Source organism: Perissodus microlepis, chromosome 9 (genome assembly GCF_051167445.1).
Source record: "Perissodus microlepis isolate ML-2025 ecotype Zambia chromosome 9, ASM5116744v1, whole genome shotgun sequence".
NCBI classification, from domain to species: domain Eukaryota; kingdom Metazoa; phylum Chordata; class Actinopteri; order Cichliformes; family Cichlidae; genus Perissodus; species Perissodus microlepis.
Window position 1 is genome coordinate 9,366,469 of NC_140469.1, and position 26,004 is coordinate 9,392,472.

Consider the following 26,004-nt stretch of genomic DNA (forward strand, 5'->3'; position numbering starts at 1 on the left):
TCCAGCTTACGTTGATCAGGTATAGGTTTTTATATAAATTCGCTAACATATTAAAAAAATAGCACTGGTGCTTTTTGGTAAAAGTCTTTTTTCTGGGCTGTGCTCACAACTCCAGGAGAACCATTATTTCTGCTGGCAGTGATTGTCGGCTCAGCTCGTTGAGCTACTGTTGGCTCCTGGAGAAAGGGGAGTGCCTAGATGGACTTACTGATTCCTAGAATTTTATTTGCTTCAGTCTGCTGTTCAGGTTTGAGGTAAAGACTCCACAACAAGCAGTTCAGGTACTCTTTCAAAGACCTAACATCTAAAAAAAAAAGAAGTTTGCAGAAGAAGCAGTGGAAAGGTCAGACTCTTTTCTGTCTGGCCATGTTCAGCAGGTTAAAGAAGCTGATCGGGGTTCCTGAGCCTCGTCCTGCCCAGGCTGCTGCCGCTCCGCCTTCTGCCCCAGCTCCACCGGCTATGGTAAGAGCTTAAATCTCCCTTTATTTTAATTTGACAAACACTGTGTTCATCCAGTGGACACACCATTCAAATTAAACATTAATCAGGTTCATTGGCTTCTCCAAGCTTGTCAGACTGAGTTGTATTAAAATACACAACAGGAGGTGAAAGCCTCTGAGGCAGCTTGACACTAATATGGACAGGAGCTGTCACTGGTTCTTCTTCAAAACATAGGCTGGTGCTGCACAGGTTGATACTATACTGGCAGGGTAATCACTGCTATTTGTTCTCTTCCCTCTGCCTGTGTTTTTAATTTACAGCAAGAAAAGCCGCCAGAAAAGAAAGAAGAAAAAGAAGATCAGCCCACGAAAGAGGAGGAAAAGAAAGAAGAAGAAAAGAAAGAGGAGGAGAAGAAAGAAGAAGAAAAGAAAAAGGAGGAGAAGAAAGAAGAAGAGCCAAAAATAGGTGAGATGTGTGTTTATCTGAGCTGAGTTCCACATTCAGTTACATTGTTATTAGGGTGATGGTCAAGTGGTTTGAAGGGAATGTTTTTTGGTCAGTATGTACCATCGTCCACAGATGTGAGAGGTGTTGTTTCGCTCTGTTATATGTCACACTCTCTGACCTTGCTGTAGATCCACTAAATGTGTCTTTTAGTGGATTGTTAGACTGTCCATCTGCTCCCTGTTTCTCTGTGAATCACAGACAAAGGGATTGGTGTCATCTGGCTGATCCTGTATCACAAACAGTGAGCACTGTCTTGGGAAGGTTTAGGTTCCCACTGCTGTAAGCAATAAGAAACAGCCTTCCTTCATGCTGTTTTTTTTTGTTTTCCTCGTGTACCAGTGGTTTAAAATACGAACAGCATCCCTCGGGATGTGTAAGAATAGAGGGCTGAATGTCAAATAAGCATGCGGTGCATGGCGCTGCTCTGGTTGTTGAACTTTGCACTTGAATTGTTTTTTAAATATCTTTCTACAGTATAGAATCTGAAGGTTTTCAGTGGGGGTTCTGTAACAGTCATAGAAATGAAAAGCTAAAGAATGATGTTATATTTTTCTTCCAGCTCCAGCATCTGTGCAGGCACCTGCTGCTCCTGCTCCCACTGCTGCTCCTGCCAATCCAGAGGACATTGAAGGGTAAGTTTTCATCATGCTTGTACTCCTTTTTCGGCTTATTTAAGGGCATTAACAATTATTACGTTATTAGTTTTGTAATTACAGCCATTTTTATACATAACCCTCCATCATTAGAATCACAAATGTAATTGGACAATTGACTGGCAAGCAGTTTCATGGCCAGATGAGCTCAGCTCCATTATTTCGTGACAAATTGAGCAGATCAAATATCTGGAGTTAATTAATTAAGTGTTGAGCTTGTATTTGGTAGCTGTTCACTGGGACTCGCAACTCTCAAGGTCTAGAGAGATGTTGATGCGAGTGAAGGTGGCATTACGCTGAAAAACCAAAATAAAGAGGTCAGAGATAGAAATACAAAAAACTCCGGAGCAGTCAGTTCAACAATCTGGTTCATATTTAGCAATCAGGTATGCACCAGCCAGCCAGCAGCATCAAAGACTACTAGAGAAGTCTACTGAAGTGGATCACAGAATTATTTTGATGGTTATGAAAACCCCTTCATAGAAAGTTTCTATCAAAGTCAGGAACACTCTGGAGGAGGTGGGAGTATCACTGTCAATAGCTTCATGAATATAAATACAGAGGCTTTACAAAAAGGGGCAACAACTGGTTACACACAAGGACAAAAAGGTTATAGTACACTTTGCCAGAAAACATCTGAAAAGAATCTGCACAGTTCTGATAAAAATGGACAGATAAAACCTGAAATGAACCAGAATGATAGGAAATGAAAAGTATGGAGAAAGAAACAAGCAACTCGTGTACGGCTACCAGTGGAACTGGGCTGCTAATGTTTATTTGCGATGAGGCTGCTGATAGAAGTAGCAGGATGAAGTGTTTAGAGCTATACTCTCTGCACAAATGGATAATGACCCACAGCACACTGCAAAAGACACCCAAGAGCTTCTCAAGGTAAAGAAATGAGCTATTCTTCAACTCCCAAGTGAGTCCCCTGATCTCAACCCAAGCATGCTTTTCAGTTCTTAAATACAAACCTGAATACAGAGAGAGACACAAACAAGCAACAGCTGCCGTAAAAGCAACTCAAGGGCAAAAACAAGGTATTTGACGACATCCAGACCAGTCTTAGAAACAAAACTATTTTAAAATTATGGTTAACTGATTACTTCTAAGCATCTGAAAATGGGGGACTATATAAAAAATTTGCTGCAACTCCTAAACAGTTAGTGTAATACTTTTGTTAAACCCCCTGAATTACAGATGAAAGTAAATCAAACACATCCTGAGTGTTTTAAAGCTGGTTTCATTCTCCAAACACCCTCTAACATCATGTGTGTGTCTGTTAGTATTCACAGCAACCAGTTGCCTACATGTGAGGCATTTAGGGGGCATCTGTAGAACAACCCGGTTTACACTCTCCCTGTACGGGCACTGCACCAGGACACGTTAACTGTACTAAGAATAACTTGGCTCTCCTTTAGCTCTGCTGTTTTCATGAACTCTGAGCTGCTTGAGGACAAGAATAGTTACAGGTTTCTCTAACAGGTATCTAACAGTAAGGACTGATGACTCCACACAGCAAAATCTCCAGTGTTAAATTAACACTAGAGAGTGTCTATATGGGTCCACTCCTCTGAGTGTTAAATACAACACTGTTGAGTGTTAAATTAACACTTTTGACAGTATTATATGTTTAAAAGTAACCTAGTCAGTTTTGAAGATTAACAAAGACTAACACTGAGCAGTGTTGATTTTCTAACACTGGAATATTTCTAACATTTTGAGTTATTTTCCAGTGTTAGAAAATCAGCACTGCTCAGTGTTAGTCTTTGTTAATCTTCAAAACTGACTAGGTTACTTTTAAACATATAACACTGTCAAAAGTGTTAATTTAACACTCAACAGTGTTGTATTTAACACTCAGAGGAGTGGACCCATATAGACACTCTCCAGTGTTAATTTAACACTGGAGATTTTGCTGTGCACAGAGTCCCCCCCTCCCCAATGAGAGAGGTCTCTGGAGACCTTCAACACTTACTTTTCAAGATGTGATAACACTGTGACTTGCAGCATGTGATACCTAAAAGCAGGAAAGAAGATTAGGAGCTTATAGTGGTATTTGTGACTGAGATTGATCTGCCTGTGTTCTCATGCAAGCTGGAGTTGCTTCAATAGAATTTTAAGGGAATGTTGAGGAAATATATTAATGTCATGGAAATGTAACAAATGCCTATTTAACAAGTGGAAAAGCAGCGCTGTTGTCGTCTCTCCCGGTGTCTTCCTAAAGGTATGAGTTGCGTGTTTTATTCTAATTTATCTGTTTTTAGTGAAGAAGCTCCTCCTCCACCTGTTGTCTACTCCCGCTACACAGACGACACCATCCGATTTTTAGCTAAGAAGTTAAAAGAACGCACAGAGATACTCAAAGAGAAGGCCATAGACCCTTACGCCACATCTCCAGAAGTCACACCACCTGTCAGTAAGTGTGGTCAAAAACAAGCCAGCATGCTTAGAGAGAAAAACAACAACATGCAAACTAATGTCTTAAGTCATCGTATGCTTCTTTTTTGCCTTTTAGCACCTATTCTGAGAAAGGATGACTACATCCGACTGAAGGAAGAGGAGCGCATAGCCAAAGAAGAAGCGGAAAAGAAGAAGGCGGAGGAAGCGGCCAAAAAGGCAGAAGAGAAGAAGAAAAAAGATGAGGAGAAAAGGTTGGAGGCCGAGAAGAAAGCCGAGGAGGAGAGACTGGCAGAGGAGGCCAAGAAGAAAGAAAGGATCCTCCCAGAAATCAGCTGCTCCTGCTTTGACGTCCTCTTCCATCCGGTGGAGGAAAAAATGGATGTCATCTTGGGGACCACCATTGATCCTTTCACAGGTAGGCATCACACCTAAGCTCAATGAATTTCTTATATTTGCCTTTAAATACTTGACAGACATTTCTGTCATTCTCTCTCCAGATCGTCGGTACATTTCCTGGTTGAGCTTCGTGGCATTGGCGTACAATTACAACGTCTGGTTTTGCTCCGCCAGGCTGGCTTTCCCTTACCACAGTGAAACTGCCAACCGCTACTGGATATTCCTCGACATTCTTAGCGACATTGTAAATATAATAGACATCGTTGTTTGGCAGCCTCGCCTTCAGTTTGTCAAAGCTGGAGACATTATTGTAAGTCACAAACCACTCAATCACATGTACCTGATAACATTTTAATAGTCTAATTGACTTTCGCACCTCTGTTGCTTGCAGAAAGACAGAGCTTTGACTAAGCTACATTATCGAAAATCACATCAATTTAAGGTGAGAACATGTGTCCAGTGGTGTAAAGTAACTAAATACATTTACTTAAGTACTCCAGTTAAGTACAGTTTTGTTCAACAACTGAAAAATAACACGATTAACATAATGTCAGGAATTGTGGTACTTGCTTATTTCAGCAAGATAAAGCCAAACTACACATATTCCAAATCCAAGACTCCATAAATGAGTGCCTTAATGTCCAAAACAACAAGCACTGGCACTGGCATGAAATTAGCATATATTATAAATAAATAAATAAAATCCTATTTATTAAAGGGTTTGAATTAAATTAAACACTTTATAACACTAAAGGCGACTAAAGATGTAATCCCCCTGTAATTAAATGGAATTTTAATGTATTTTATTTGGTATTACGTTGTAATTAAATGTACCTACAAATATTGACAGGTAGGCACACTAGAACAAGAAAGTTAAAACTAAAGTGTTTGCAGGAAATAAAGAAATGATTATAGTTCAAGTAAATTTAAGTACTGCATAAGCAGTTTTAAGTTGTGTCCAATTTCATGGTAAGTTTGCAGAAAAACGCTTTTTCTACATCATACAAACGCTGTAGTTTTTGGGGCGTGGGTCGTATTATAGAGTGGATTAATCGTACCTTTTTACATCTTTATTTAATATTCATTATGTTGCTGTGCACGATCGATGTTCTGTTTTTCAAGTGTCCTTTTATCTTACTAATATATGTGTGATAAAGACTGTAAAGTGCACTTGCAATGTAAGAATGGGAAATGTTTGTTTTTCTGCAATATTACTAAGAAATTACATAATACATAAAAATAACTTACAGAATATTTTATGTCTCCTTTCCAGTAAAATACCTGAAGTCATACAAAACTTTCTTAAAACGACTCACACAGTACTTACACTTACTTACAATCTAGTTATTTCATTGTTTTCTCTACAAACCTGACTTGTTACCACTTTATTCTCAGTATTTGTAGGTAAATATAATTATATTGCAATTTCAAATAAAAGACTGAAATTCCTTGTAATTACTGGGGAATTTCCCCCTTTTTTGCAGACCGTATTATAAAGTGGTACAACATTAAATATATAGATTTGGATAGATGGATAGATGGTGACACTGCATTTGTTTTTTATCCACATTTTTGCAGTTAGAAGTTTGCATTGTTATATTTATATTTTTACTGAACCAGTTTTTATTCTTCTTTCATATCTGTGAGCTTTGCAGCAAAATCCAAAGTTTAACAAATGTTTGTATTCTGTTCCGTGTAGACTGATATAATCAGCATCCTCCCCTTCGACCTGCTCTGCCTGTACTTTGAATTCTCCTCGTTTTACCGACTGAACCGCTTCATCAGGGTAGGCAGGAGGATGCTAACTTCTTTTTATTGTACTTTTTTCCATTACATTTTCTGATAAGTTCCTTTACTTTTCCCCCTGTGTGTTTTAGATTGGTTCCTTCTTTGAGTTCAGTGATCGACTTGAGAGTGTCATGACCAAAGCTTACATCTGGAGGTGACTGCTCGTGAATCGCATGGTGTCACTGTTTTGTAGCTTTAGCGTCACCATTTCTGTCTTTCTGACACAGAGTTGCCCGCACCACAGGCTACCTGCTCTTCATGCTTCACCTCAACGCCTGTGCTTACTACGTTGCCTCAGTGCACCAGGGTCTTGCCACAACTACATGGGTGTATGACGGGAATGGCACAGCGTATGTACACCAGTTTGGGACCTAAAGTTCTACACTGTACTCTGGAGTTCACCATGAAACTGAAACATGTCATTTCATAAGAAAATATTTCATTTTTCCTTTTAATGAAACAATTTAAAACTCAGAGAGAGATGTGTATAAAGAATCTAAAACAACAAAAAGCAGAAAGCAGGGGTTCTCTATTTAAAGGCAAGCTTAACAAGGCCAAGTCAAGCTGTGTCTATGTAGCGATGTTGTGACACGGTGAAACAAAAGTTTCATCATTACCAAGAATATTATGACTTGGTGTTTCCAAAACCAAATCTATTTCATTATTTAATGACACATATGCACATGTTTTTTGCTTGCTGGTATGCAGTATGCAGATGGAGATGATTATTTACCGTGCTGCGTGTGCGTGGGGAAATCAGCAGCGCCCTCTGTTGTATCCTAACGTGCACAGCATGCTCCGTGATTTTTGTAAGAGTGCCTCCTGAACAAAGACCAGCTCTGCTTTATCCTTTTTTTAAATATTAATTGAGAATTGTGTTTTGGCATTCATCTTAGCTGGGAGCTACAAATCTAAATAATGTCCATTAATTAACTGCAGATTGATTAAACTCTCTGATATTAGTAATTATTTTCAGCTTTATGCAAATCAAATGCGGTGCTCCTGAGGAAGTTTAACCATACTGATGCTGACAGAGTGACTTGCTCTTGACTTTTTGTTCACTGAGTGACGTCGGCTGACTTACACAGAGTCCTGACTGACATTGCTCACTTTTGAATTCAGTTTAAAGAACTCGTATTGTTCTGTTTTAATACTCCTGTATTTAAAAATGTTTATATTTTATCTTCATCTGTGGTAACGCCGTTCTTTAACCCTTTCATGCATAGCGGTCACTACAGTGGACAGCTATTCAAAGGCTGTTTTCTTGTATTTGTGTCAGTGTTGATGGTATACTTGCACATAAACATTGGACACTGATGTGTCACTACATACTCTGCCACCCACTGGTCAGCCAGTTGTCCACCTTAGTGGACATGTAAAAAACGACACGTTTAAAAAAATGGAGTTCAAAAATCTTTTTTTCATACCTAAAGATGAATAAAAATACTTATGAAAAAAATCCTGATTGAAGTTGTTATAATTCATGCATGAAAGGGTTAAAGTTCTTGGCCTGTCTCTTAGGACCATGTTAGAGCTTTACACAGCATAAAGGCGTACCATGCTCCTGTTGATCCCAGTAAACTAAAAGATTTACGACATGCCGCCTGTAGCTGTGGATAACTCCTGTCTTCTCACTCCTGTCCCTGCGCAGGTACCTGCGTTGCTACTACTTTGCAGTTCGCAGTCTGATCAACATCGGGGGTTTACCGGAACCTGTAACCACCTTTGAGATTTCCTTTCAGATGGCTAACTTCTTTATCGGTGTCTTTGTGTTCTCGAGTTTGATCGGACAGGTAGGAGGATATTCTTCAATGTTAATATTCCACCTGTTAATATCTATGACTTCTCTGTGACACTTTACATTTCTGCCTTTCTTTCTTTCAGATGAGAGATGTCATAGGAGCAGCTACAGCAGCTCAGACATACTTCCGGGCGTCAATGGACGGATGTGTTTCCTACATGAACACCTATACGATCCCCAAGCTAGTCCAGAACAGAGTCCGCACCTGGTACAACTACACCTGGGCAGCTCAGGGAATGCTGGGTGAGAAATGTATACCTCTCAGTTGTGTCCTCACCGGAAGAAGCTGATGAGTTTAAATGGGGAACAGGGAATATTCATCCACACAAATACATTTCTATATAAAAACAAACAAACAAAAGAAAACGAGTCGTGGCCACTGATCCTGGTTCTGCTGGAGATTTCTTCCTGTTAAAAGGAAGCTTTTACTTCATTGTCACCAAGGGCTTGCTCACGGGGCGTTGTTTGATTGTTAAGAATTTTCTCTGTATTATTGTGAGGTTTTTACCTTACAATATAAAGCATCTTGAGACAACAGCTGTTGTGATTTGGTGCTATATAACAAAATGCAGCTGAAATGAATTGACGTTACATCTGAGGTAATGAAAAAGACTCAGCCATTCCTTAAGGATTCATGCATGACTAATAATGGGCCGCAAAAATGCACAGACTAAAAATCTGGAATGTGCTCACATGGAATCACACTGTCTGTCCTTCTCAGATGAGTCCGAGCTCCTGGACAAGATGCCTCTGGTGATGAGAATTGCCATTGCTGTGGATATCAACCTTGCCACATTCCAGAAGATTGCATTGTTCCAGGTGAGGCTGCTTAAGCTTCAGCGCTCTAGTACCATAGAAAGTGTATTAGAGAAAGGGCGTGTGAGTGGACGGATAATGAACTGTAGCATTTTTGGACCAAAAGCTTTGAAATCAAAGTTATGCTGGCTGCTTTCAGAGATGAGTAAAGCAAAGCAGAGCTTCTGTGATTCAGTGAAAGTCAGTACTCACTACACTCTGTCCTTCAGGGCTGTGACCAGCAGATGTTAGTGGACATGTTACTGAGGCTCAAGTCAATCATTTATCTACCCGGAGACTTTGTTGTGAAGAAGGTTGGTGCATACATATGTGTATACATGTCTGTAGGTAACGACATGGCTACAAAGTAGCAAGCAACATATTTCTGAACTGTGCTGATCATCATGAAGCAACAAGCTGAGTGTCACTGCGCTGATCTGTCCTCTGCAGGGTGACATCGGTAAAGAGATGTACATCATCAAAAGTGGAGCGGTGCAGGTGGTGGGAGGACCTGACAACAGCATTGTGTTTGTGACGCTGAAGGCCGGCTCCGTGTTTGGGGAAATCAGGTAAGTCTGCAGCATCAGGAAGGACAGCTGATGCTGTGAAACCTTTGTTACGATGATGTCACGTTAACTTTGGGTGGAGATAATCTAAGAAGGAAAAAAAAAATCTAGCAGTTTTTATCACGTCTTTAATGCTGCTTTTGTGAAGTTGTGTACATTGCGCAGTGGTTGTGTTGCTTTATTTTGGCCATAGTAGTAGGCCATATTGTTTTTTGTCTGCTTATCCAACCACAGTTTACTGCAGTCTGCTAAAGATGGAGGAAACAGGCGCACAGCCAATGTAAAAGCTCACGGCTTCGCTAACCTTTTTGTGCTGGAGAAGAAAGACCTGTTTGATATCCTCGTCCACTACCCGGAGTCTGAGAAGGTGCTGGCCAGGAAGGGCAGGTGAGCCGCTTATTAGTGCTTCAGGAACCGTATTTTCATTCAAATTTAAAAGTATCATATACCCTCCAAACCTCCATCCAAATCATTACTGTTAAATGAAATTTAAATATGCATCCTTTTAAAAATGTGTGGTGGGGTTTTTTTTGTCACTGTGAAGGAAACTAGTCAAAGCCAAAGGAGCTGTACCTGCTAAAGGTAATGAGGAGAAGCAGAAAGGACTGGCTCTGTTTGGACCAAAGCCACCAACGCCCAAGCTACTCAGAGCCTTTGCAAATATGAAAAAACTCAAGGTAAACGTGATGTGGGGAAGTGTGTTCTGCTGTAGGCCGTTTAAAAGCACTGATGGCTAAAGTATTTGTGATGTTGGGTCCTGTCTTCACTTTCTCTTCTTGTCCACAGAAAATGGAAGAGACGAAATAGGAAGTGGATGTGGAGTGTTATTGAGAGTCACAATTTTAAAGTTGGTATCTTCTACTTTTCCATTGCTACCAAAAGACCCATAATGGAACCGGTCTACAGCGACCAGAAGAGCTGTTGTGATTCAGAGGTTTATGTGACCTGATACTATTCAGTTCAAACATCTGCTGGAAGCAGCAAAGTGCTATGATCGGAAAGCACTAATAATCTCCCCTACACTCTTTGCGGATTCATCAATATACACAGAACCGTCTGTAACAGGAGAGGACAACTGTTTGAAATTTATGTCATGCAAATGATCGACTTTTCATATTAAAAAAAAAAAAGAAAAAGGCAAAAATTATCCTCAGTTTCATTATTAGGTGTTCAGGGTGGTGCGAAGCTCTTCCATCCCTGACTGGAATTCTCCCTGTGCAAAGAGCACCACCTACTGGCTGAGTGACCTTTAAACTGTTAACTGAGCTGCTGGACTTCTTTTGTTACTGGGTAGTCTGAGTTTAGCCCCAGTGTTTGTTGGATGTCCAAACATCACTGACACTGTAAATAACCAAAATACCTCTGATATATTGATTAAAGTTGTCTTTCCTCTTGATATGAAATCCAAAAGCATGAGCATTTACTAAACTTTTACTCTTTTTTTTGTTGTGGAAATATTGCAAAATACAGGATGATCCGTGTAATAAAAGTACACTGTGCTGTTTGTTTAATCAGAATAAGTCAAGCTCATTCATCAAATCCACAGAGACCCCGAAAAAAAAAAAAAGAAAAACCCAAAAGAAAGGAGACGTTTTAGAGGCAACCATGATTTATTAATAAAACCTGAGCACCATAAAGCTCTGACAGACACTGTAAATCCACTGCAAAATTAAAATTCACATAAAGCTACTGAAACATGATTGCTTATTTAAAAACAAGGTACAATCCATCCACCAACTACACCTGCTTTATCCTTTACGGAGCTGTGGAGGGAGGTTAGGAAGAGATTAGCTACGTGATGTTTAACAGTTAATAAATTTAGGCAAAGTCCACATGTATGTATAACAGGCTAAAAACTGAAGTGAAAAATCAGGCACGTACACTTCTGCTTCCGTCTCTCATGCACGAAACTGTAAGTAGACGTTTTCTCTCAAGATGCAGACATCAATGAAAACTAAGACGACCGCGTGTGGCCTGTTGCTTGGTTTTGGATTAAAAACAGTTCAGAGCCAACTCCTCTGAGATGCTGCACGTTTAGAGTATGTTTTCAGCATGTCTCAAGTCCTTTGTGAGTCTCTTTCAAAGGCAGTCAGCAGGATACTTGGCCTGTGTTGTCCAGGATATTGCACTGGGAGTCTTTATCTCCCCAACAGAGACGGAACTTTAACTCTGGAGCTTCCAGAAGATTATCTGTCGGTCCTCCCCACCTGTGATCACTGTGGTGCACAGCTCACTCATCCACATGGCTGTGACAGCACCTGTGTGTACATGGATTTATGTATAATATTCCTTAGCCTATATTGTTATTAATTGATACATTTATTATAACGCATGTACATTTTAAGGTTTTACTACATTAGCGGCACAAACATATTAGCCAAATTAGCATCCAGTGACATCTTCTGAATCAAATATTACAGATTTAGTGGAAATTAGTGAACTGTGTGTTTTTTATTCTGTGCAAGTTTCACAGAAATCTGACCAATACTTTAGAGACAGGGGTGTCAAACATAAGGCCCGGGGGCCAGAATCGACCAGCAAAGGCTCCAATCCGGCCCACCATTTTCTGTTATTTACTAACAACTTTATGTTATGATTCAAGGTCATTCAGGACAATGAATTAGCAGAAGTTCCTGGTAAATTTGTCTATTCATTCCTGCCAATTCGTTCAACTGGCAGTAAATAAAATCACAAATGTAGCAGATTTTCTTTCCTTCTTGTTGGTGGTTTTACAGCCAATAAACAAAGCAGCAGCAGAAGTTTGAAAACGGGGGTAAAAACTCCACCCAATGATTACTGAAGATGAGCTCTACCTGAGTGTGCAGGGATCCTCTTGGTAACTGTGTTGGTAAGAAGGTCCCACAGGAGGAGGTCACCAGACTGGCCCCCACACAGCACCCAGTTTCCATCCCAGCAGAAACACCTGCACACACAAACATGCTGCTAAATGCTTTGAACATAGCACAAAGAAACAAGTCAAATACAAAGTTCTGGATTGCTAGGAAAACCTCTGCTCCTCTTCAGCTTTCACAGAGGAGATCACCATTCCCGTCTGGACGTCGATAACCTTCATGCAGGAGTCGGCTCCAACACTGAGAACGTGTCGGCTATCTGAGAATGCAAAATCGGTATAATCACACACATATAAAGTTACATGTCTTTGGATAATACATATGAGTCTGGGAGTTGTAATTTCTCAACAGAAATTCTTCCTGCTCAGCAGTAAAGGGTTGTTTGATTCACACAGAAGAATCAAGCAGCCAACAGCCGCTTCAAAGAAAGCTGAAGAAGTGCTCTCCACATGCACTTTAACTGTACTGAGCCAAACATTAAGCTTAAGGGAATTATTTACTCAAAGCTTCCACGAGCAGATCTGATCACCTAAAATGTTAAACATAAAATTCAAAGTTCCATGTTCACACAAACCAGGACTGAAGGCCGTGTGGTGGATGGTCCCACTGTGGCAGTGGATCTGCTGCAGAGTCCTTTGGCTGCTGGTGTCCCAGATGGTGACGGTCCCATCTTTACATCCAGACACCAGCAAAGTCCCAGCTGGGTTCAGACTGACCGTGTTCACCTGAATTTGAATGTTAGAGAGCAAACATGTTTTTATTAAGTATGTTTTTAACGCTGCTAAAATGTCTCAGTGTTTTAAAATTAAATGTTCATATTTGTCAGAGTCTTTCCAACAATAACACATGCACACAGCGTTACTATGATACATTTAAATCCACATGAAGTTTGTAAGATCTTGATGAAACCTGTGGCTGCAGTTTTGTCACTCACCCCAGCATCATGTTCCAACTCACCCAGCAAATTAAACTGGGATCTCTTGTGAGTGGAAAAGCTGTCAGAGTTGCATTCCCACACCTGTGAAGGTCACACAGAAAACAACGCTAAAGGTTCATCCTCTCTCTGACATGGAGTCCTTAGTCTTCCTCAGTCTGCGTTCATCTGCTGGCACTGAAACAAGCCGGCTTCTTTTCAGAACGAGCACCCAGGTTTAGCTTTTCGTAAAAGCCGTCATGCAGCCTGACCAGGCCGGACTCTCAGCTGTCATCACAGCACGAGTGCGAGCTACGTGAAGATGCAATAACAGTATTCCCATTCCTGTCCAGGGAAAGCTTTCAGGATATCATTTTACCGTTTGTGTGAGTCTGATGTGTCTACAATGTCGCCTCCTTATTTATTAGTAAGGGGCCTCGTGTGTTATACATCATGTGATGTACTGTCCAATCTGGTCCATATGACAAATACTACATAGCTCTCTCCCTTCAGTAAATTCATTAATCCAGCACTGTAACATGTCCCATGTCTGAAAAGGGTTATAGAGACAATACTTTACCTTAACAGTGGAATCCCAGGATGCTGTGTAGAGTTTGTCCTCAAACCAGCACATTTTACTGACAGCGTCATCGTGACCCATCAGCGTATCCTGCCGCCTGCCATACGGGACGGAGTAGAAATACCTGGGAGAGAGGAGCGTGCAGGTCAGCGAGAAGCCGTCAAAACTCTCTGAAAACCACGTTAGATATAATGAATAAACAGTCCGTACACATTGTTGTCCCACGAAGAGCACACCACCGTTTTACTGTCCGCCAGTATCAAACACGATGACAAGGCCTGAAAAACAGTCGAGCAGTTTACTGTTTACAGAGAAATGGAACAGATTAGGAGAAAAGGTCCGAGGAAGGAGATGCTGAACGGGCGAGCGTACCATGTTAGAGAACGACATGCTTCTCTGGAACTCTTTCAGCTCTTTGGAAAACATTTTAAGTGTCGAGTCTGTAATAAAGAGCGAGAGGGGTCCGTGTGAAACACGTCTCCACTGACAGAACGGAGCAAACCGGAATTCATCATTCTCTTAATCCTTTTAGCTCAACGGCTTTTTAATTAAAGAGAAAACAAAATGAGTTTCCAAGTAGATCTGAGTCGTCTACATTTCTTCTCAGTCTAGACATTTTCCAAACCTTTAGATGTGGAGAAAACAGCCGATCCACCTCGAGACACAGCAATGCCTGTCACAGCTCTGCACATACAGCAGAAACAAAGTTACTTAAAAAACATAAATATACATGTATATATAAAAAAAACACATGAAATGAAGACTTTGTTTAGAATAACACAGCAGTCTGTTATTGAAGGAAGTAGTCCTGAAACTAGTATTAAGTTTCTGAAGGGGCGTGGAGCTCCTGCAGCTGCCTGCTACCTGCTTTCTTTGAATTCACTTCCTCATTTTTGAGGCAGGGCTTTCACTTTTGCTGTATGTGGTTACATTTGTACTCTGCTGTAACTGCAGCCCACCGAGCAGCTCCTGACTCACTCTTTATGGATCTTGTGGCTGGAAACGGGCTTCAGACTTTCCATGTTTGCCCAGGCCAACTTCCTGCTCTCCTCGGTGAGATCTTCGAAAGACGAGTCCTCGCCCTGAGAGGCTGCAAAACAACACAGGGATCCGGCCTACATGTTAACTTATTATGGTTATGAAAAACATTTTATATATCAAAACACAGTAAAATGCAGTTAATATAGCCGAAAGTGCATAAATGAAACTCTTTTTCTTATTTTCTTCAGTAAAACCAGAAAATTAAATTAATAATTCATCTTTTTGTGACTCTTTTTAATCTTGTGTTTGTGTTGATTGGCTTCACTCACTGAGACATGCACCATCCTCCCAGAGAGGAGTAGTGAACACATAACTGTGTGGGCTTTAGAAACACTGCTCAGCTCTCACAGCTGCCGTTGCATCGTGTTATTAGCTACTTAAGCCTAAACAATGAAAGAGAAAGCTCTGCAGCTGCAGGGCTCTCACACACTTCCCGTGCTGTGCGGTGTTACCTGGAGATAGTTCAGCGTCGGGTGAGTTGATGCTCGAGCTTCGCGTAATGTTCTGAAACCTCGGGGTGATCCTCTGAGGGTGAGGGCTGGTGAACAGCTGTTTGGGCGTCTGGCCAAACTCCAGGATCTGTGTCAGCATGGCGATTCTCTGATCGGTGTCCTCAATGCTTGCCAAACAGACAGAGGGGAAACGTTAGGCCAACGAGGCGGGATGAGCATTTGGAAATATTCTCGTTGGATTTTCTTTTCTGTACCTGTCACAGTCGATCCCGCCCTCATAGGTCAGTGGGTGAAACACTTAGAAAGGAAAACGATGAGATGAATATTAATCGTTGGCATGTTTTCGTGCCTCCTGTACTGAGAGTAGCTGTTGGTTATGTTACCGTTGTGAGCCGCCACAGCTTCACTGCCCCTCTGCTTGAAGCCAAACACCAAGTCAATCCACTCATGAAGGTGTTCTGACACATACTGACTCTCCAGGGCGGCTTTGTGCTTTTGAAGAAAATCACTGGAATCTGGAGGAAGAAACAGCAAACCTTACTTCTTCACGTGACTCCTAATATTACAGAGACACACAGACAGCCGGTCGACAGGAAGTTCACCTGTGGCCCACGGCGGAAGAACGACATCACCAACTAAACTTCCATTCTGCCGTCTGCCCAAATCCAGACTCAGTCTGTTTTCCAGGAAGCTGGGGTCTGTCCCATAAAACTCTGGGATCAACTGCAAACATACGAGGAAAAGCAACATGTCAAGAAAGACATTCCTCGACAGAAACAGCATCAACACCAGATAATAGACGAATCGCTTTACCTCCTTGAAGTCAGTAGCTCCCTCCAAGCAGTTTTTCCACGTCTCACCTATGCTGTAAGAAACCACAACACGTCACCAAACACGACTTCAAAGTGTGAAATACAACATTCACATCTTCACCAGAAAACACTGTACGTGTTCAAACTTGTTTCCACAGTATTCACAAACTGCAAACTCTGTTTGCATGCTGTTCCTGTACAACAGTGCATGTAAATGTGAGCATGAATGACTGCTTCTCTCTCTGTTTGCCCTGTGATAGGCTGGACACCTATCCAGGATCCATTCCTCCCACAAGATTAAACTGGATCAGTGTGCACACATAAATATACATCTATGTGTCAAACTTCTTTGATTAGCACTATTTTAGTCAGAGTTAGGATGAGCTTTACCTGCCTGGGGTAAAGCTAGTTGAAAGTAGCTTGTAGGTAAACCTGCGCCAATGTCAGCTGGTAATTCTCAGTGTTGTTCTCACATGAAATAAATGTTTTGTACATCGTCACTTAGAAATGCATAAATAATTATTAATGAGGAAAAAGTAATAGCCCCATAAATCTAATAACTGGTAACCACGTTTGGCAACAAGCTTTTGTGACAACTGGCAACGAGTCTTTCACTGTGGAGGAACTTCAGTTTGCTCTTCTTTGCAGAATTGTTTTAATTCAGCCACATTTGAGGGTTTTTGAGCTTGAAGGTCCCGCTGAGCATCTCAAACAATGTGAGCCATTCAGAGGGGGACTTGTTGGTGTGTTTCAGATCATAACCCAAGTGCTCTTGAGCTTCAGAGCACAAACTGATGACTGGACATTCTCCTTCAGTTTCTGGTAGAGAGCTGAAGTCATGGTTACAGCAAATCACCCAGATCATCATGGTACGACCACCGTGTCTGACTGTTGCCACGGTATTGTCTTTATGAAATGCTGTGTTAGTTTTAGATCAGATGTAATGAGACTCAAACCTTTCAAGAAAAGTTAAGCTTTTGTCTTGGAGATAATCACAATGTTATTTTTCAAAAAACAAACAAAGAAACAAAAATAAACCCCTCTAAACCTGTGTCTTTGATCCAACACAGCTGATTTAAATGGCTAAACGATCTCCACAATGTGTCTTGAAGTTCTCCAGAAGGCCTGGTAATGAACTAATCATTTGATTCAGGTGTGCTGACCCAGGGTGAGATCTAAAACCTGCAGGACACCGGCACTCGAGGCCTGGAGTTTGACACCCTGATCTAAAACATGCAAGTATGACAAAGAAATCAGCCAGTGGGCAAATTTCTGTACTTTACCATTATAACGTTTAAAACAACGGGGGAAATAATTTACCTATTGAACATTCGGTCAGCGTGGTCATAGCGGCCATTCTGGAGACACAGCATGTGCTCTGGAGCTGCAGTTAGAGGACAGCAAATTAATTTAAAAGATCAGAAATCATCATATCATTACTGTTACTTCAAAAAGCATTAGCAAATGTAATCAGGAGAACAGAATTATGTGTCGCCAAAATGTCAGTGTGCAGTTTCTGAAGGCCGTGAGTCACAGTTACTGTGACAATTTTGCATTTGACTGATCTTTAAACTTCTGCTTGACTTGCACAAGCATCATCACAAACTGTCAAGATGAAGACTGAAAATGTTGTGCTGTGCTTTTAACTGTAGTGTTATATTTGACTGTTGTGTCACTTAGGTGACCAGCAGGCTAAACCTCAGAGTTATAAAACATACAAAAATAACATCTGTTGGTTCCACATGTCTTGTAGATGGTAAGTAATGTTAACTGTGTGACATACCAACTCTGACCAGGTAAAAAAGGACGTAGCCTGGAGATGAGTAATGGCTGCCGTACATGAAGCTAGGTTCGGGCATGCCTCTGTATCGAGCCTGTGGACAAGAGGAGAGCTCTGTGGTTAATAAGGAACTTGTCAGCAAAAACAAACACAATACAATCAGGCAGTCGTCTCACCAGGAGCCTGTCCAGTCGCTCTTTGTTCAGGGCTCCCACAGGTTTGCTCAAGTCTCTGAATGTGGCAGCATTTGTCATGTCTGAGAAACAAAGTGAAGTCCCAACAGTGAGAAACTACAGCATCTTTACAAAGATGCAAGACCCAAAATCTCAGCCACCATCACTCTGACAGGAGAAAGCGGCAAAGGTCTGCGGACCCACCTAACCGCGGGCTGGTATAGTCAGCGATGACCCAGGGGAAGACGGGGTACTGCGAGAGGTCGTTGCAGCTGCGGTCGGCCAGGTTGTTGAGGTGGAGGAGATACTGGTAGTTGCTGAGATGACCACGCTGCCACTGCAACATGTAGCTCTCTGCTGTGTGCTCTATCGTGTGGTTTTCTGAGCAAGAAAGGCGAAAACAGCACAGGTACGTGGTTCAGTTAATCACCGAGAATGAAGCATCAGCGGCACTGCTTTATAAAGACAACAGCAGTTTTTACATATGTTGCTTCTGCGTCACACAGAAACCAGGTTTACTTGCAGCTTTGGACTATTTAGTGATCACTTGATGGCTGTAGCTGAGGGTTAACAGTGGCTCAGTTTGCTCCTAAATCCTTGAACATTTAGATCTCACTTATAGCCAGTATTGTTTAAACCCATGTCTGCGAGTGCACTGCTGCACACCTTCACGTGTAATCATTGATCAGTGAAACGCAAACAGGGATTCACTTGTTAATCATTTTCACACAATGTTGAGGAAAACATTTTCTGCAGATGCTCTTTTCAACACGCAGCACAGACTGGGGCTATCTGTACGGGTCTGCATCTTTACTGCTGGTCGATTAACTTTCATTCAATTTGTTCAATAAATCTCAACAAAACAAGTGAGTCGTGATTCTGATAATTTACTGACAGAACTGCTGCATGGTTGAATGAAAATGTAGGTATTTAGTCCCAGTGCATCAACAAAGTATCACAAATGGAAGCAGCATGGTACATTGCTGTATTGAAGATTGTCCAAGACAGACACGTTGTTACTTCTGAAAAACTCCACTTGGTTTAGATTTATTCGATTCACAACAGGGACGAGAATTGATACGAGTTTAACAATTCTGATTCCTCATCCATTCTCATTGGCTCTGCTTTGAGAGTCACCCCCATCTCAGTGCAGCGTATCAAAGACATTTGTGGAAATTAACTGCATGTTGTGTGGTCAAATTTTTGTGCATGTATGAGTCCCACACACCAACAAATCCGTATCCTAATGGGGACACATTCGATCTTTCTTAGGATTTAGGTATGAACACAAAGCCAACAACACAAAGCAAAAGAAGAAAAAGATCCTAAAGAGATTTTAAAGCAATTTGTTGTGTATTCTTGACAGAAACAGCTCAGGAGTACAGCACATGTGTGAAAACAGCAGCCAGCAGAGGCCACAAATTCAGGCTTTTAGAGCAAAATATATTTTAAAGAAGTGATAAAATAAATCAGATATTTATTAATAGGCTTGTATCGTCTCACCCAGGAAAGTTGCGATGTAGTAGTAGACTTCATCTCTGTCGGTCGTGCTGTAAAACTTCAGGTATATGTCTGAACAGAAGTCATTCTCAGAACAGAATACCTCCAGACCCTGAGCAGGGAGACCGAACACATGAACCCATGAGATCATCCAAATAAACTGCAGTAAAGAAAGATACTAAAGCTACCTTTAGTAGCACTTGCGACTCACCAGGGGTCTAAGACCAAGCCGTCTTTTGTAGATTCTCCTGACGTTGTGCAGCTTTATCTGAATCACATTTTCCTGAAGGGAGAGGACGTGCACACCAATTACAATTCATTTGTTTGTGAAACATTACTGGTGTTCAGCATCTGAACAAACAGCCACACTAACACCATTCCCACTGCCTGCTTTGTCATCTCACCGGATATCCATTGAGAGGCTGGAAGTAGAGGTTTTTATCTGTTACGCAGACATGGCCTGGATTGCACACCAGAGGCATGACCATCTCCACTGCACACTCCATGTGAGGGTTTTCAGCAACACTCTGAAAGCTTCACAGCACATTAACACCACAGTCCTGTCTGGCTGCACGCTCTAGTACATCTAAACCTTATATAATAATCACTATATTAAGTTTAAGTCACGCATAACACAAATCCAATGAGGCTTAAAAATAAAGTTAGAAAAAGCGAAAAATACTCATCTGACTGACATCTACATACCAGTTTTTGTCAAATGATGACCTCGCCATTCGGGATTGTAGATTGGCAGCAATCTAGAAATAAAGGAAATGTGGGTTTGGTCTTTGTTTACGCAATGGTTACTTACAATTTCAAACTAATTAAAGGTCATAAAGAGGAAGGAGTAAGAGGGGACAAATACAGGAAGTGCAACAGACTTTCACTGTTTCATTGCATTTGTTTTTCATCGTTTCCTCATCTTCAGGGTTTCGAGGAATGGTCTACAAATGTGAGATGGACCACACTGTTGTGGCATGAAGCCACTACAAATTGGACCTTTATTTAGATTTTATGATATGGATTTTTGTCAGTGTGTGAAGTGGGGCATTGCTTTCAAGGCTTACTGTGGACTGAGAGTAATGATCGACTTACCATTGCAGTCTGGTCTCCAAGTTTTTCCAGACAGGAGGCCCTGTGGAGCTGCAAAATTTAACAGATTTTAAAGGGAATGAAAGCAGCTCACACCGCGCACATGACACAAAACTCCCCCACAGCATTTTGTTTTGTACCAGCGACATACCTGAAGTAACGTCTGGACAACATCCTCTGTTTTACTGCAGAACTCTAACTGAAAGGTCAGCGTCTTTTCTTCCTGTGATCAGACAAGTTTATTCAAAAACAGAAGAGAGTTTCTTTTGAATAAAATGACACACTGGTTTTATAACCTTGTCCTAAAAATGTACTTCAGTGTTTTTAGACAATCATTACAGAATTTTACACTGGTCATTATATAGCATAGTGTTCAAATGGATCTAACAAATGCACATGTGACCAGAGGCTGTGATCATTGGGCTCTGACTCATCGTAAGAAAGTTTTACCTTCCGTTTTCACCCAGTCAATAGTCAGCAGCAGTTATTGTGAGACAGTGACATTCCAGATTTTAAGCACAAACAAGTCTCTGTGAATACACAACAGAAGACACTCATGCTGAGCTGACTCACCCACCCTTTCATTTCTGTAAGGCGCAATAACGTTGCTTTCTTTGATGTATATCACCTGAAAATGAAAGAGTGGATTTACTTAGACAAAAAAGACACGATGAAAGTAAAGAGGATCAACCTGAACAATCAAATACCATATATTACAGAGAAAAAGCTGCGAGGGCTGGTGCCTCTCTGAAGAACAACATGTTTACAAAAATAATAACTCCATAACTCACCTGCTTGCAGAGAATAGATATGGCTGATGGTCCGGGTCTGTGAGCACATGCAGAAATCAGATAGTAAATAATAAGAATTATGACATCAAAACTATAATCACTTTTAAGATTAATAAAACAGAATAATCACCATTAGCATGTGCCGCATCCAAAGTAGTAGTGCACACGTTTTTATTTTTCAAAAATCACATGAAGCCCAATCATTTGCAGATGCTACTTACAAAATTGCTTTTCAAGTACAGCTGGGCTACATTTGCACTCCAAGTAACCAAACCGGTTTGTCAAACTGAGTAAAGATGAGCATGTGACGTGCACATGCAAAGCCAAAGATATTACTGTGCTCACTTGTTAAAAGAGTTCTTCTCTTCCTCCACAAACTCAATCTTCTTGCAATCTCGCAGAGGAATCTGAAAGCAGGGTGAGCAGTTATGATTAAAGACGTGGTGGCGTTACTACAAAATCCATGATTCATAGATTTTGTACACAAAAAACACAAACAATACAAGGCTGTCTCCATTATATCCAGCCTGCCTACATAATGGTAACTGTATCTCCCAGCAAAGATAAGACAGGCCTCGTGACACCAACGTATATTTTTTTATGTTAAAATTCACAATTTAAAATTTAGCTAGCAGCATTACCACAATGTTTATTGGTTGTAGTTTTATTTTTGTTTTTTTTAAAGAATGTTATAAAAACAAACCTTTATAATTGGTTCTGCAAGCTCCTCTGGATCAAATATGATCGATTTGGAACAAATCTTGAATGAACCTCTGATTTTTCTGGAAAGAAAACAGCTGATGTTAGCTTGTTAAGTAATAGCTAGCCCCACCCCGCCAAAAAACAAAACAAAAACAAAGAAACAACCCCCAAAAAACAAACAAATAAAACACAACACACAAAAACCCGGTAAAACAAACAAGAGAAAATATTTTGCACAAAAAAGTCAATAGACATTTATAAAAAAAATAATAATAATCTTGAAACGTTAGCAGAAATAAAATGCTAATTACAGGCTAGCAACCTCTATCAATTTTCCTTCCCGGATTTTCCAATCGGCTGTGTTTCAATGGTGGGGGGGGGACAAAACCGGAAATGAATTCAAACATCAGATTACTTTTTCTTTGAATTGATGGATCTCAAGGCTAATGTTACAGAGCAGAGCTACAGTGTAAAGTCGTCCCACATGGCAATAAACATTTAGCCTAAACAACAGAATTTGACTCACATCCAGCCCACACCACACTTCCTAGAGCCAGCATTAGCCCAACAGCTCGATCACATATTTGCCAAATATAAACCAAATGAAAACAGCTACATGGCACAAATGTTGTCCAAATGGCCTGAAGGACAGAAATCTTCAAAATGAGACAAAGAAAGCAAAGGTGGTGTTTTGTGTATTTACTGTTCACTCCTTTTTCAGTAGGTAGGTAACAGGACATGACTATTACTGAAAAGTTCACAATGTTTGATCAAAAAAAAAAGTTTACACAAGCCTTCATTACAGAACTAAATGGTGTTTGAACAGTTGTTCCACAGAAGGCAGAGCAACTACCATCAACCCTAAAAGCTTTAAACAAACATGAGTACATGATAGCACCAATAAAAACAGAGATAAGCATTTCAAAGTGTAAGACTTCTTTAGCTTTTTGTAATTTTAGAGGAAAGTGATGGCACGGTTTGTATTCAAGCTTATAAAGTACTTCCATGGTGCAGTGATTTAAGGTGTTAGATGCTGATGAAGCGTTGCCTTTAATTATCCAACTTACCTCTGCTTTTTTAAAGTGCTTGTCACATGGTACGCGGTGTGCTGTTCAAAATAATATTCCTCCAAATCCAGCAGCAAGAGGGAAAACCTGGAAAGGAGCAAACAGCTGCTTGAGAAAACATCAGAGCAATGGTGGGGTTAGACTGGTGGGGTCAAATCACCAGATTTTTAAAAAAAGTACTGTATTAATAAATTAACAGTAAACAACACATTATTAATGCACATAAAGGGGAAAATGTGGCTCTTTAACACATAAGTGTGACTCCAGGCAATGATGCATCCTGCTGAAAACTTTCTTTGGTGCACTTTTTAAACATTTAGAATCTTAGAATCAGCAAGTTTCTGCAGATTCTGGTCAGTGCTGATGCATCATGTTATGATTGTGTTCTGTCAGGATTACACACATTAAATAACCTAAAAAAATGTAAATAAAGTCACTTTGTAGGCTAGAATTGTGACCACTAAAAGAGAGAGAGAGAGAGAGCCTCATAGTTGATTATTCAGCTGTGAGCAATGTTGCAGCTTAAGTGTGTAATATTTCTGCTTACGGCTGCACTGACAATCAATACGTTAAACCACTGTGAGCAGTAATGTGGATTTAGAAACCGTGGCATGCACTTCCTTTGCTCAACTGGCATTAACATGTTTAAAAGTATTGAAAGGAGTTAACTGCTGACATATTTAAGAAGCTACTTCAGCAATGTTTTAGCTTATATACACACATATATATATACACACACGTGTATGTATGTATGTATGTATGTATATATATATATATATATATATATATATATATATATATTTTTTTTTTTTTTTTTTTTTTTTTTAATTTATTTTTTTTTTCCCCAACTGATATTTCACAACAAAACCAATAAAGACATTTCAAAAACATCAGCTTGGTAATTGGACCTACAGGAACTAGAAACAGTCAGTCCGGTGCAGCTCACAGTCTTCTACCTACGCAGCTTTAACAAACCCGACAAAGGGTATTGAAAGGTTTTATGTGGAACTGCTGCTTGTTGAAAGCAAAAGTTATCAGATTAGGCAGAAGGATGTGTCACTAAAAAAGGAAGTGATTTGCTTAAATTCAGTGGCCACTTTGTTAGGTACACCTGTTTACTGCTCGTTAACACAAATGTCTAATTACCAAATCCCATTTCAGCAATTTGGTGGATGAGGACATGGTCACGACTATCTGCTCAAATTCAAACTGAGCATCGCAATGGGAGAAAAAGAGCGACTTTGAGTGCTGCATGATTGTTGGTGCCAAATGACCTCATTTGCTCTCCTGGCATCTGCCCCAATCTAGAAACATCTGCAGGGTTTGCAGATAATGGTCTGAAAACGACAAACTATCCAGTGAGCAGCAGTTGTCTGGCTGATAATGCCTAGTTGATGCCAGAGGTCAGGGGAGAATGGTCAGACTGCTCTGAGCTGATGTGAAGGCAACAATAATGCAAATGACTGCTCATTACAACCAAGGTGTGCAGAAGAGCATCTCTGAACACACAGCACGCCACACCTTGAAGCAGAAGACCACACTGGGTGCCACTCCTGTCAACTAAGAACAGGAAACTGAGGCTACACAAGAGCTGCAAAATCTCCATGCATGGATGAATGCTTGTCTGCTTGTATGAATAGTTTAGTCTGCTGCAGGTGGTGCAATGGTTTAGGGGGATATTTCCTTGGCACACTTTGGTCTCCTTAGTGTCACTGAACATGATTTAAATTGCCACATCCTACCTGACTTTTGTTAAGTACAGAAGAATGCTTTCTATGTTAACCAGACTGTCAGAAGAAAGTTTATTTTTGATGAAATTGGATCCTGACTGATGTAATTGTTTGTATTCATTTCCCTGACCGAACATAACACATTAGAAGCAGAGGCCTGTGGTAGCTTGAGGTCCAAAACTCCAGTATCAGACAGGCTCTAATGAGTCGAGTCACCAGTGCGTACAAAGCACTTCTTCACACTCGCTGAAGAAACTGTTCATCCTGTATTGTTCAGAGGTGACCTCATCCTTTTCCTGCCCAGCATGCTGTGTATCAAAGTGCACTGTGGAAATTCAATGCCCTGCTCTAGACTGGGACCACGCAAGAGATCGTTTCAAAGCTTTTAAGAGCTCACTCTGGTGGTCAGTTTGAAGCATAGATCATGTGCTAAGGTCTGCCGCTTCCATTAGGCTGCTCTTGGAGGGCTGCTGAAAAAAGCAGCTGCTTTAGTTTAAAGCTCTGTCACAGTCTTTTATATCCTCCACACTCTCACTTAAGCGTCATTTTGTTTTACTGTCCTCTAGACACGGGACCTTCTGGGTAAAAGTAACCGGTCTGCACCGCAGACCAGAGCCCACTTCATTAATAAGACCGCATCCCCCAGCTGACAGTGGAGCTCTGCCTCATTAGCTAAGCAGCCCTGCCTCACGCTGCAATGACACGCGGCCACAGTCGGGAAAAACAGCCCGCTGCTGCCGCTCAGCTCCCAACAAAACCTCGCAGGGAAATAACCACCCGCTAACAGAAGGTGGAAGAACACCAACCTTTCTTTAGTTCGTTCCTGCGCCCGAAAAAACGCCATGACCGCACAGCATCCTCTTCAGAAACTCAACACCGACAAGCCACAACAGCCCGAGCTCTGTAAACACGGAAACTTGGTGGAAACCACGTGACCCACTCCAAACCAGACGGTGAGCGGTCTGCACAGAGCAGCGGAGAGAGACGTCACTCTGCTGGTACGTTCAAGGACCAACACTGCGTCTGCATCAGTGCCCTATAAATAAAATTGAATATGTTTGTTTTGTCGGTACAAATATTTTGTAATTTTAACCACAAACACAGTAATTTAACTTTCACTGCTATAATAGTGGGAATTTTCATGATTTTTTTTTTATTTGAATCAGAAA

The 26,004-nt window shown here is 40.9% G+C and overlaps 2 protein-coding genes across 3 annotated transcripts; one reads left to right on the plus strand and one right to left on the minus strand.

Moving 5' to 3' along the window:
* The first annotated feature begins 277 nt into the window (after positions 1-277).
* Positions 278-10,935, plus strand: cngb3.1 (cyclic nucleotide gated channel subunit beta 3, tandem duplicate 1). Its single transcript, XM_084938916.1, has 18 exons — positions 278-462; positions 762-906; positions 1,508-1,580; positions 3,869-4,020; positions 4,120-4,419; positions 4,502-4,710; positions 4,792-4,842; positions 6,100-6,186; positions 6,278-6,342; positions 6,416-6,538; positions 7,840-7,981; positions 8,073-8,232; positions 8,711-8,808; positions 9,015-9,098; positions 9,235-9,353; positions 9,585-9,737; positions 9,895-10,027; positions 10,137-10,935. The coding sequence occupies exons 1-18, from the start codon at positions 367-369 to the stop codon at positions 10,155-10,157; spliced, it is 2,211 nt and encodes a 736-aa protein (XP_084795042.1). The 5' UTR covers positions 278-366; the 3' UTR covers positions 10,158-10,935.
* Positions 10,936-10,941: 6 nt separating this feature from the next.
* nsmaf (neutral sphingomyelinase (N-SMase) activation associated factor) lies at positions 10,942-25,780 on the minus strand. Of its 2 annotated transcripts, XM_084938913.1 has the most exons (31): positions 25,642-25,780; positions 23,106-23,192; positions 22,040-22,118; positions 21,682-21,743; positions 21,337-21,373; positions 21,123-21,173; positions 20,697-20,768; positions 20,549-20,596; positions 20,159-20,211; positions 19,858-19,987; positions 19,665-19,736; positions 19,457-19,565; positions 18,158-18,334; positions 17,957-18,036; positions 17,784-17,874; positions 17,321-17,384; positions 16,002-16,053; positions 15,791-15,911; positions 15,572-15,703; positions 15,443-15,485; positions 15,189-15,355; positions 14,674-14,785; positions 14,321-14,379; positions 14,068-14,135; positions 13,906-13,973; positions 13,696-13,819; positions 13,137-13,220; positions 12,777-12,927; positions 12,359-12,461; positions 12,164-12,273; positions 10,942-11,608 (listed from the first exon to the last, which is right to left on the minus strand). In XM_084938913.1, the coding sequence occupies exons 1-31, from the start codon at positions 25,677-25,679 to the stop codon at positions 11,514-11,516; spliced, it is 2,739 nt and encodes a 912-aa protein (XP_084795039.1). In that variant the 5' UTR covers positions 25,680-25,780; the 3' UTR covers positions 10,942-11,513. The 2 variants fall into 2 exon arrangements, with proteins under 2 accessions (XP_084795039.1, XP_084795040.1); XM_084938914.1 differs by lacking the exons at positions 21,682-21,743; positions 22,040-22,118; positions 23,106-23,192; positions 25,642-25,780 and having other exon boundaries at positions 21,119-21,173.
* Positions 25,781-26,004: the final 224 nt, after the last annotated feature.

Coding starts and splice junctions, on each gene's coding strand:
- cngb3.1 (XM_084938916.1), top strand. CDS start 367: ATGTTCAGCAGGTTAAAGAAGCTGATCGGGGTTCCTGAGCCTCGTCCT. Junction 8,809..9,014: donor AGAAGATTGCATTGTTCCAG/GTGAGGCTGCTT, acceptor TCTGTCCTTCAG/GGCTGTGACCAGCAGATGTT. Junction 10,028..10,136: donor CAAATATGAAAAAACTCAAG/GTAAACGTGATG, acceptor TCTTGTCCACAG/AAAATGGAAGAGACGAAATA.
- nsmaf (XM_084938913.1), bottom strand. CDS start 25,679: ATGGCGTTTTTTCGGGCGCAGGAACGAACTAAAGAAAG. Junction 20,597..20,696: donor TTGTCCAGACGTTACTTCAG/GTATGTCGCTGG, acceptor TAAATTTTGCAG/CTCCACAGGGCCTCCTGTCT. Junction 19,566..19,664: donor GGCTTGGTCTTAGACCCCTG/GTGAGTCGCAAG, acceptor CTCCCTGCTCAG/GGTCTGGAGGTATTCTGTTC.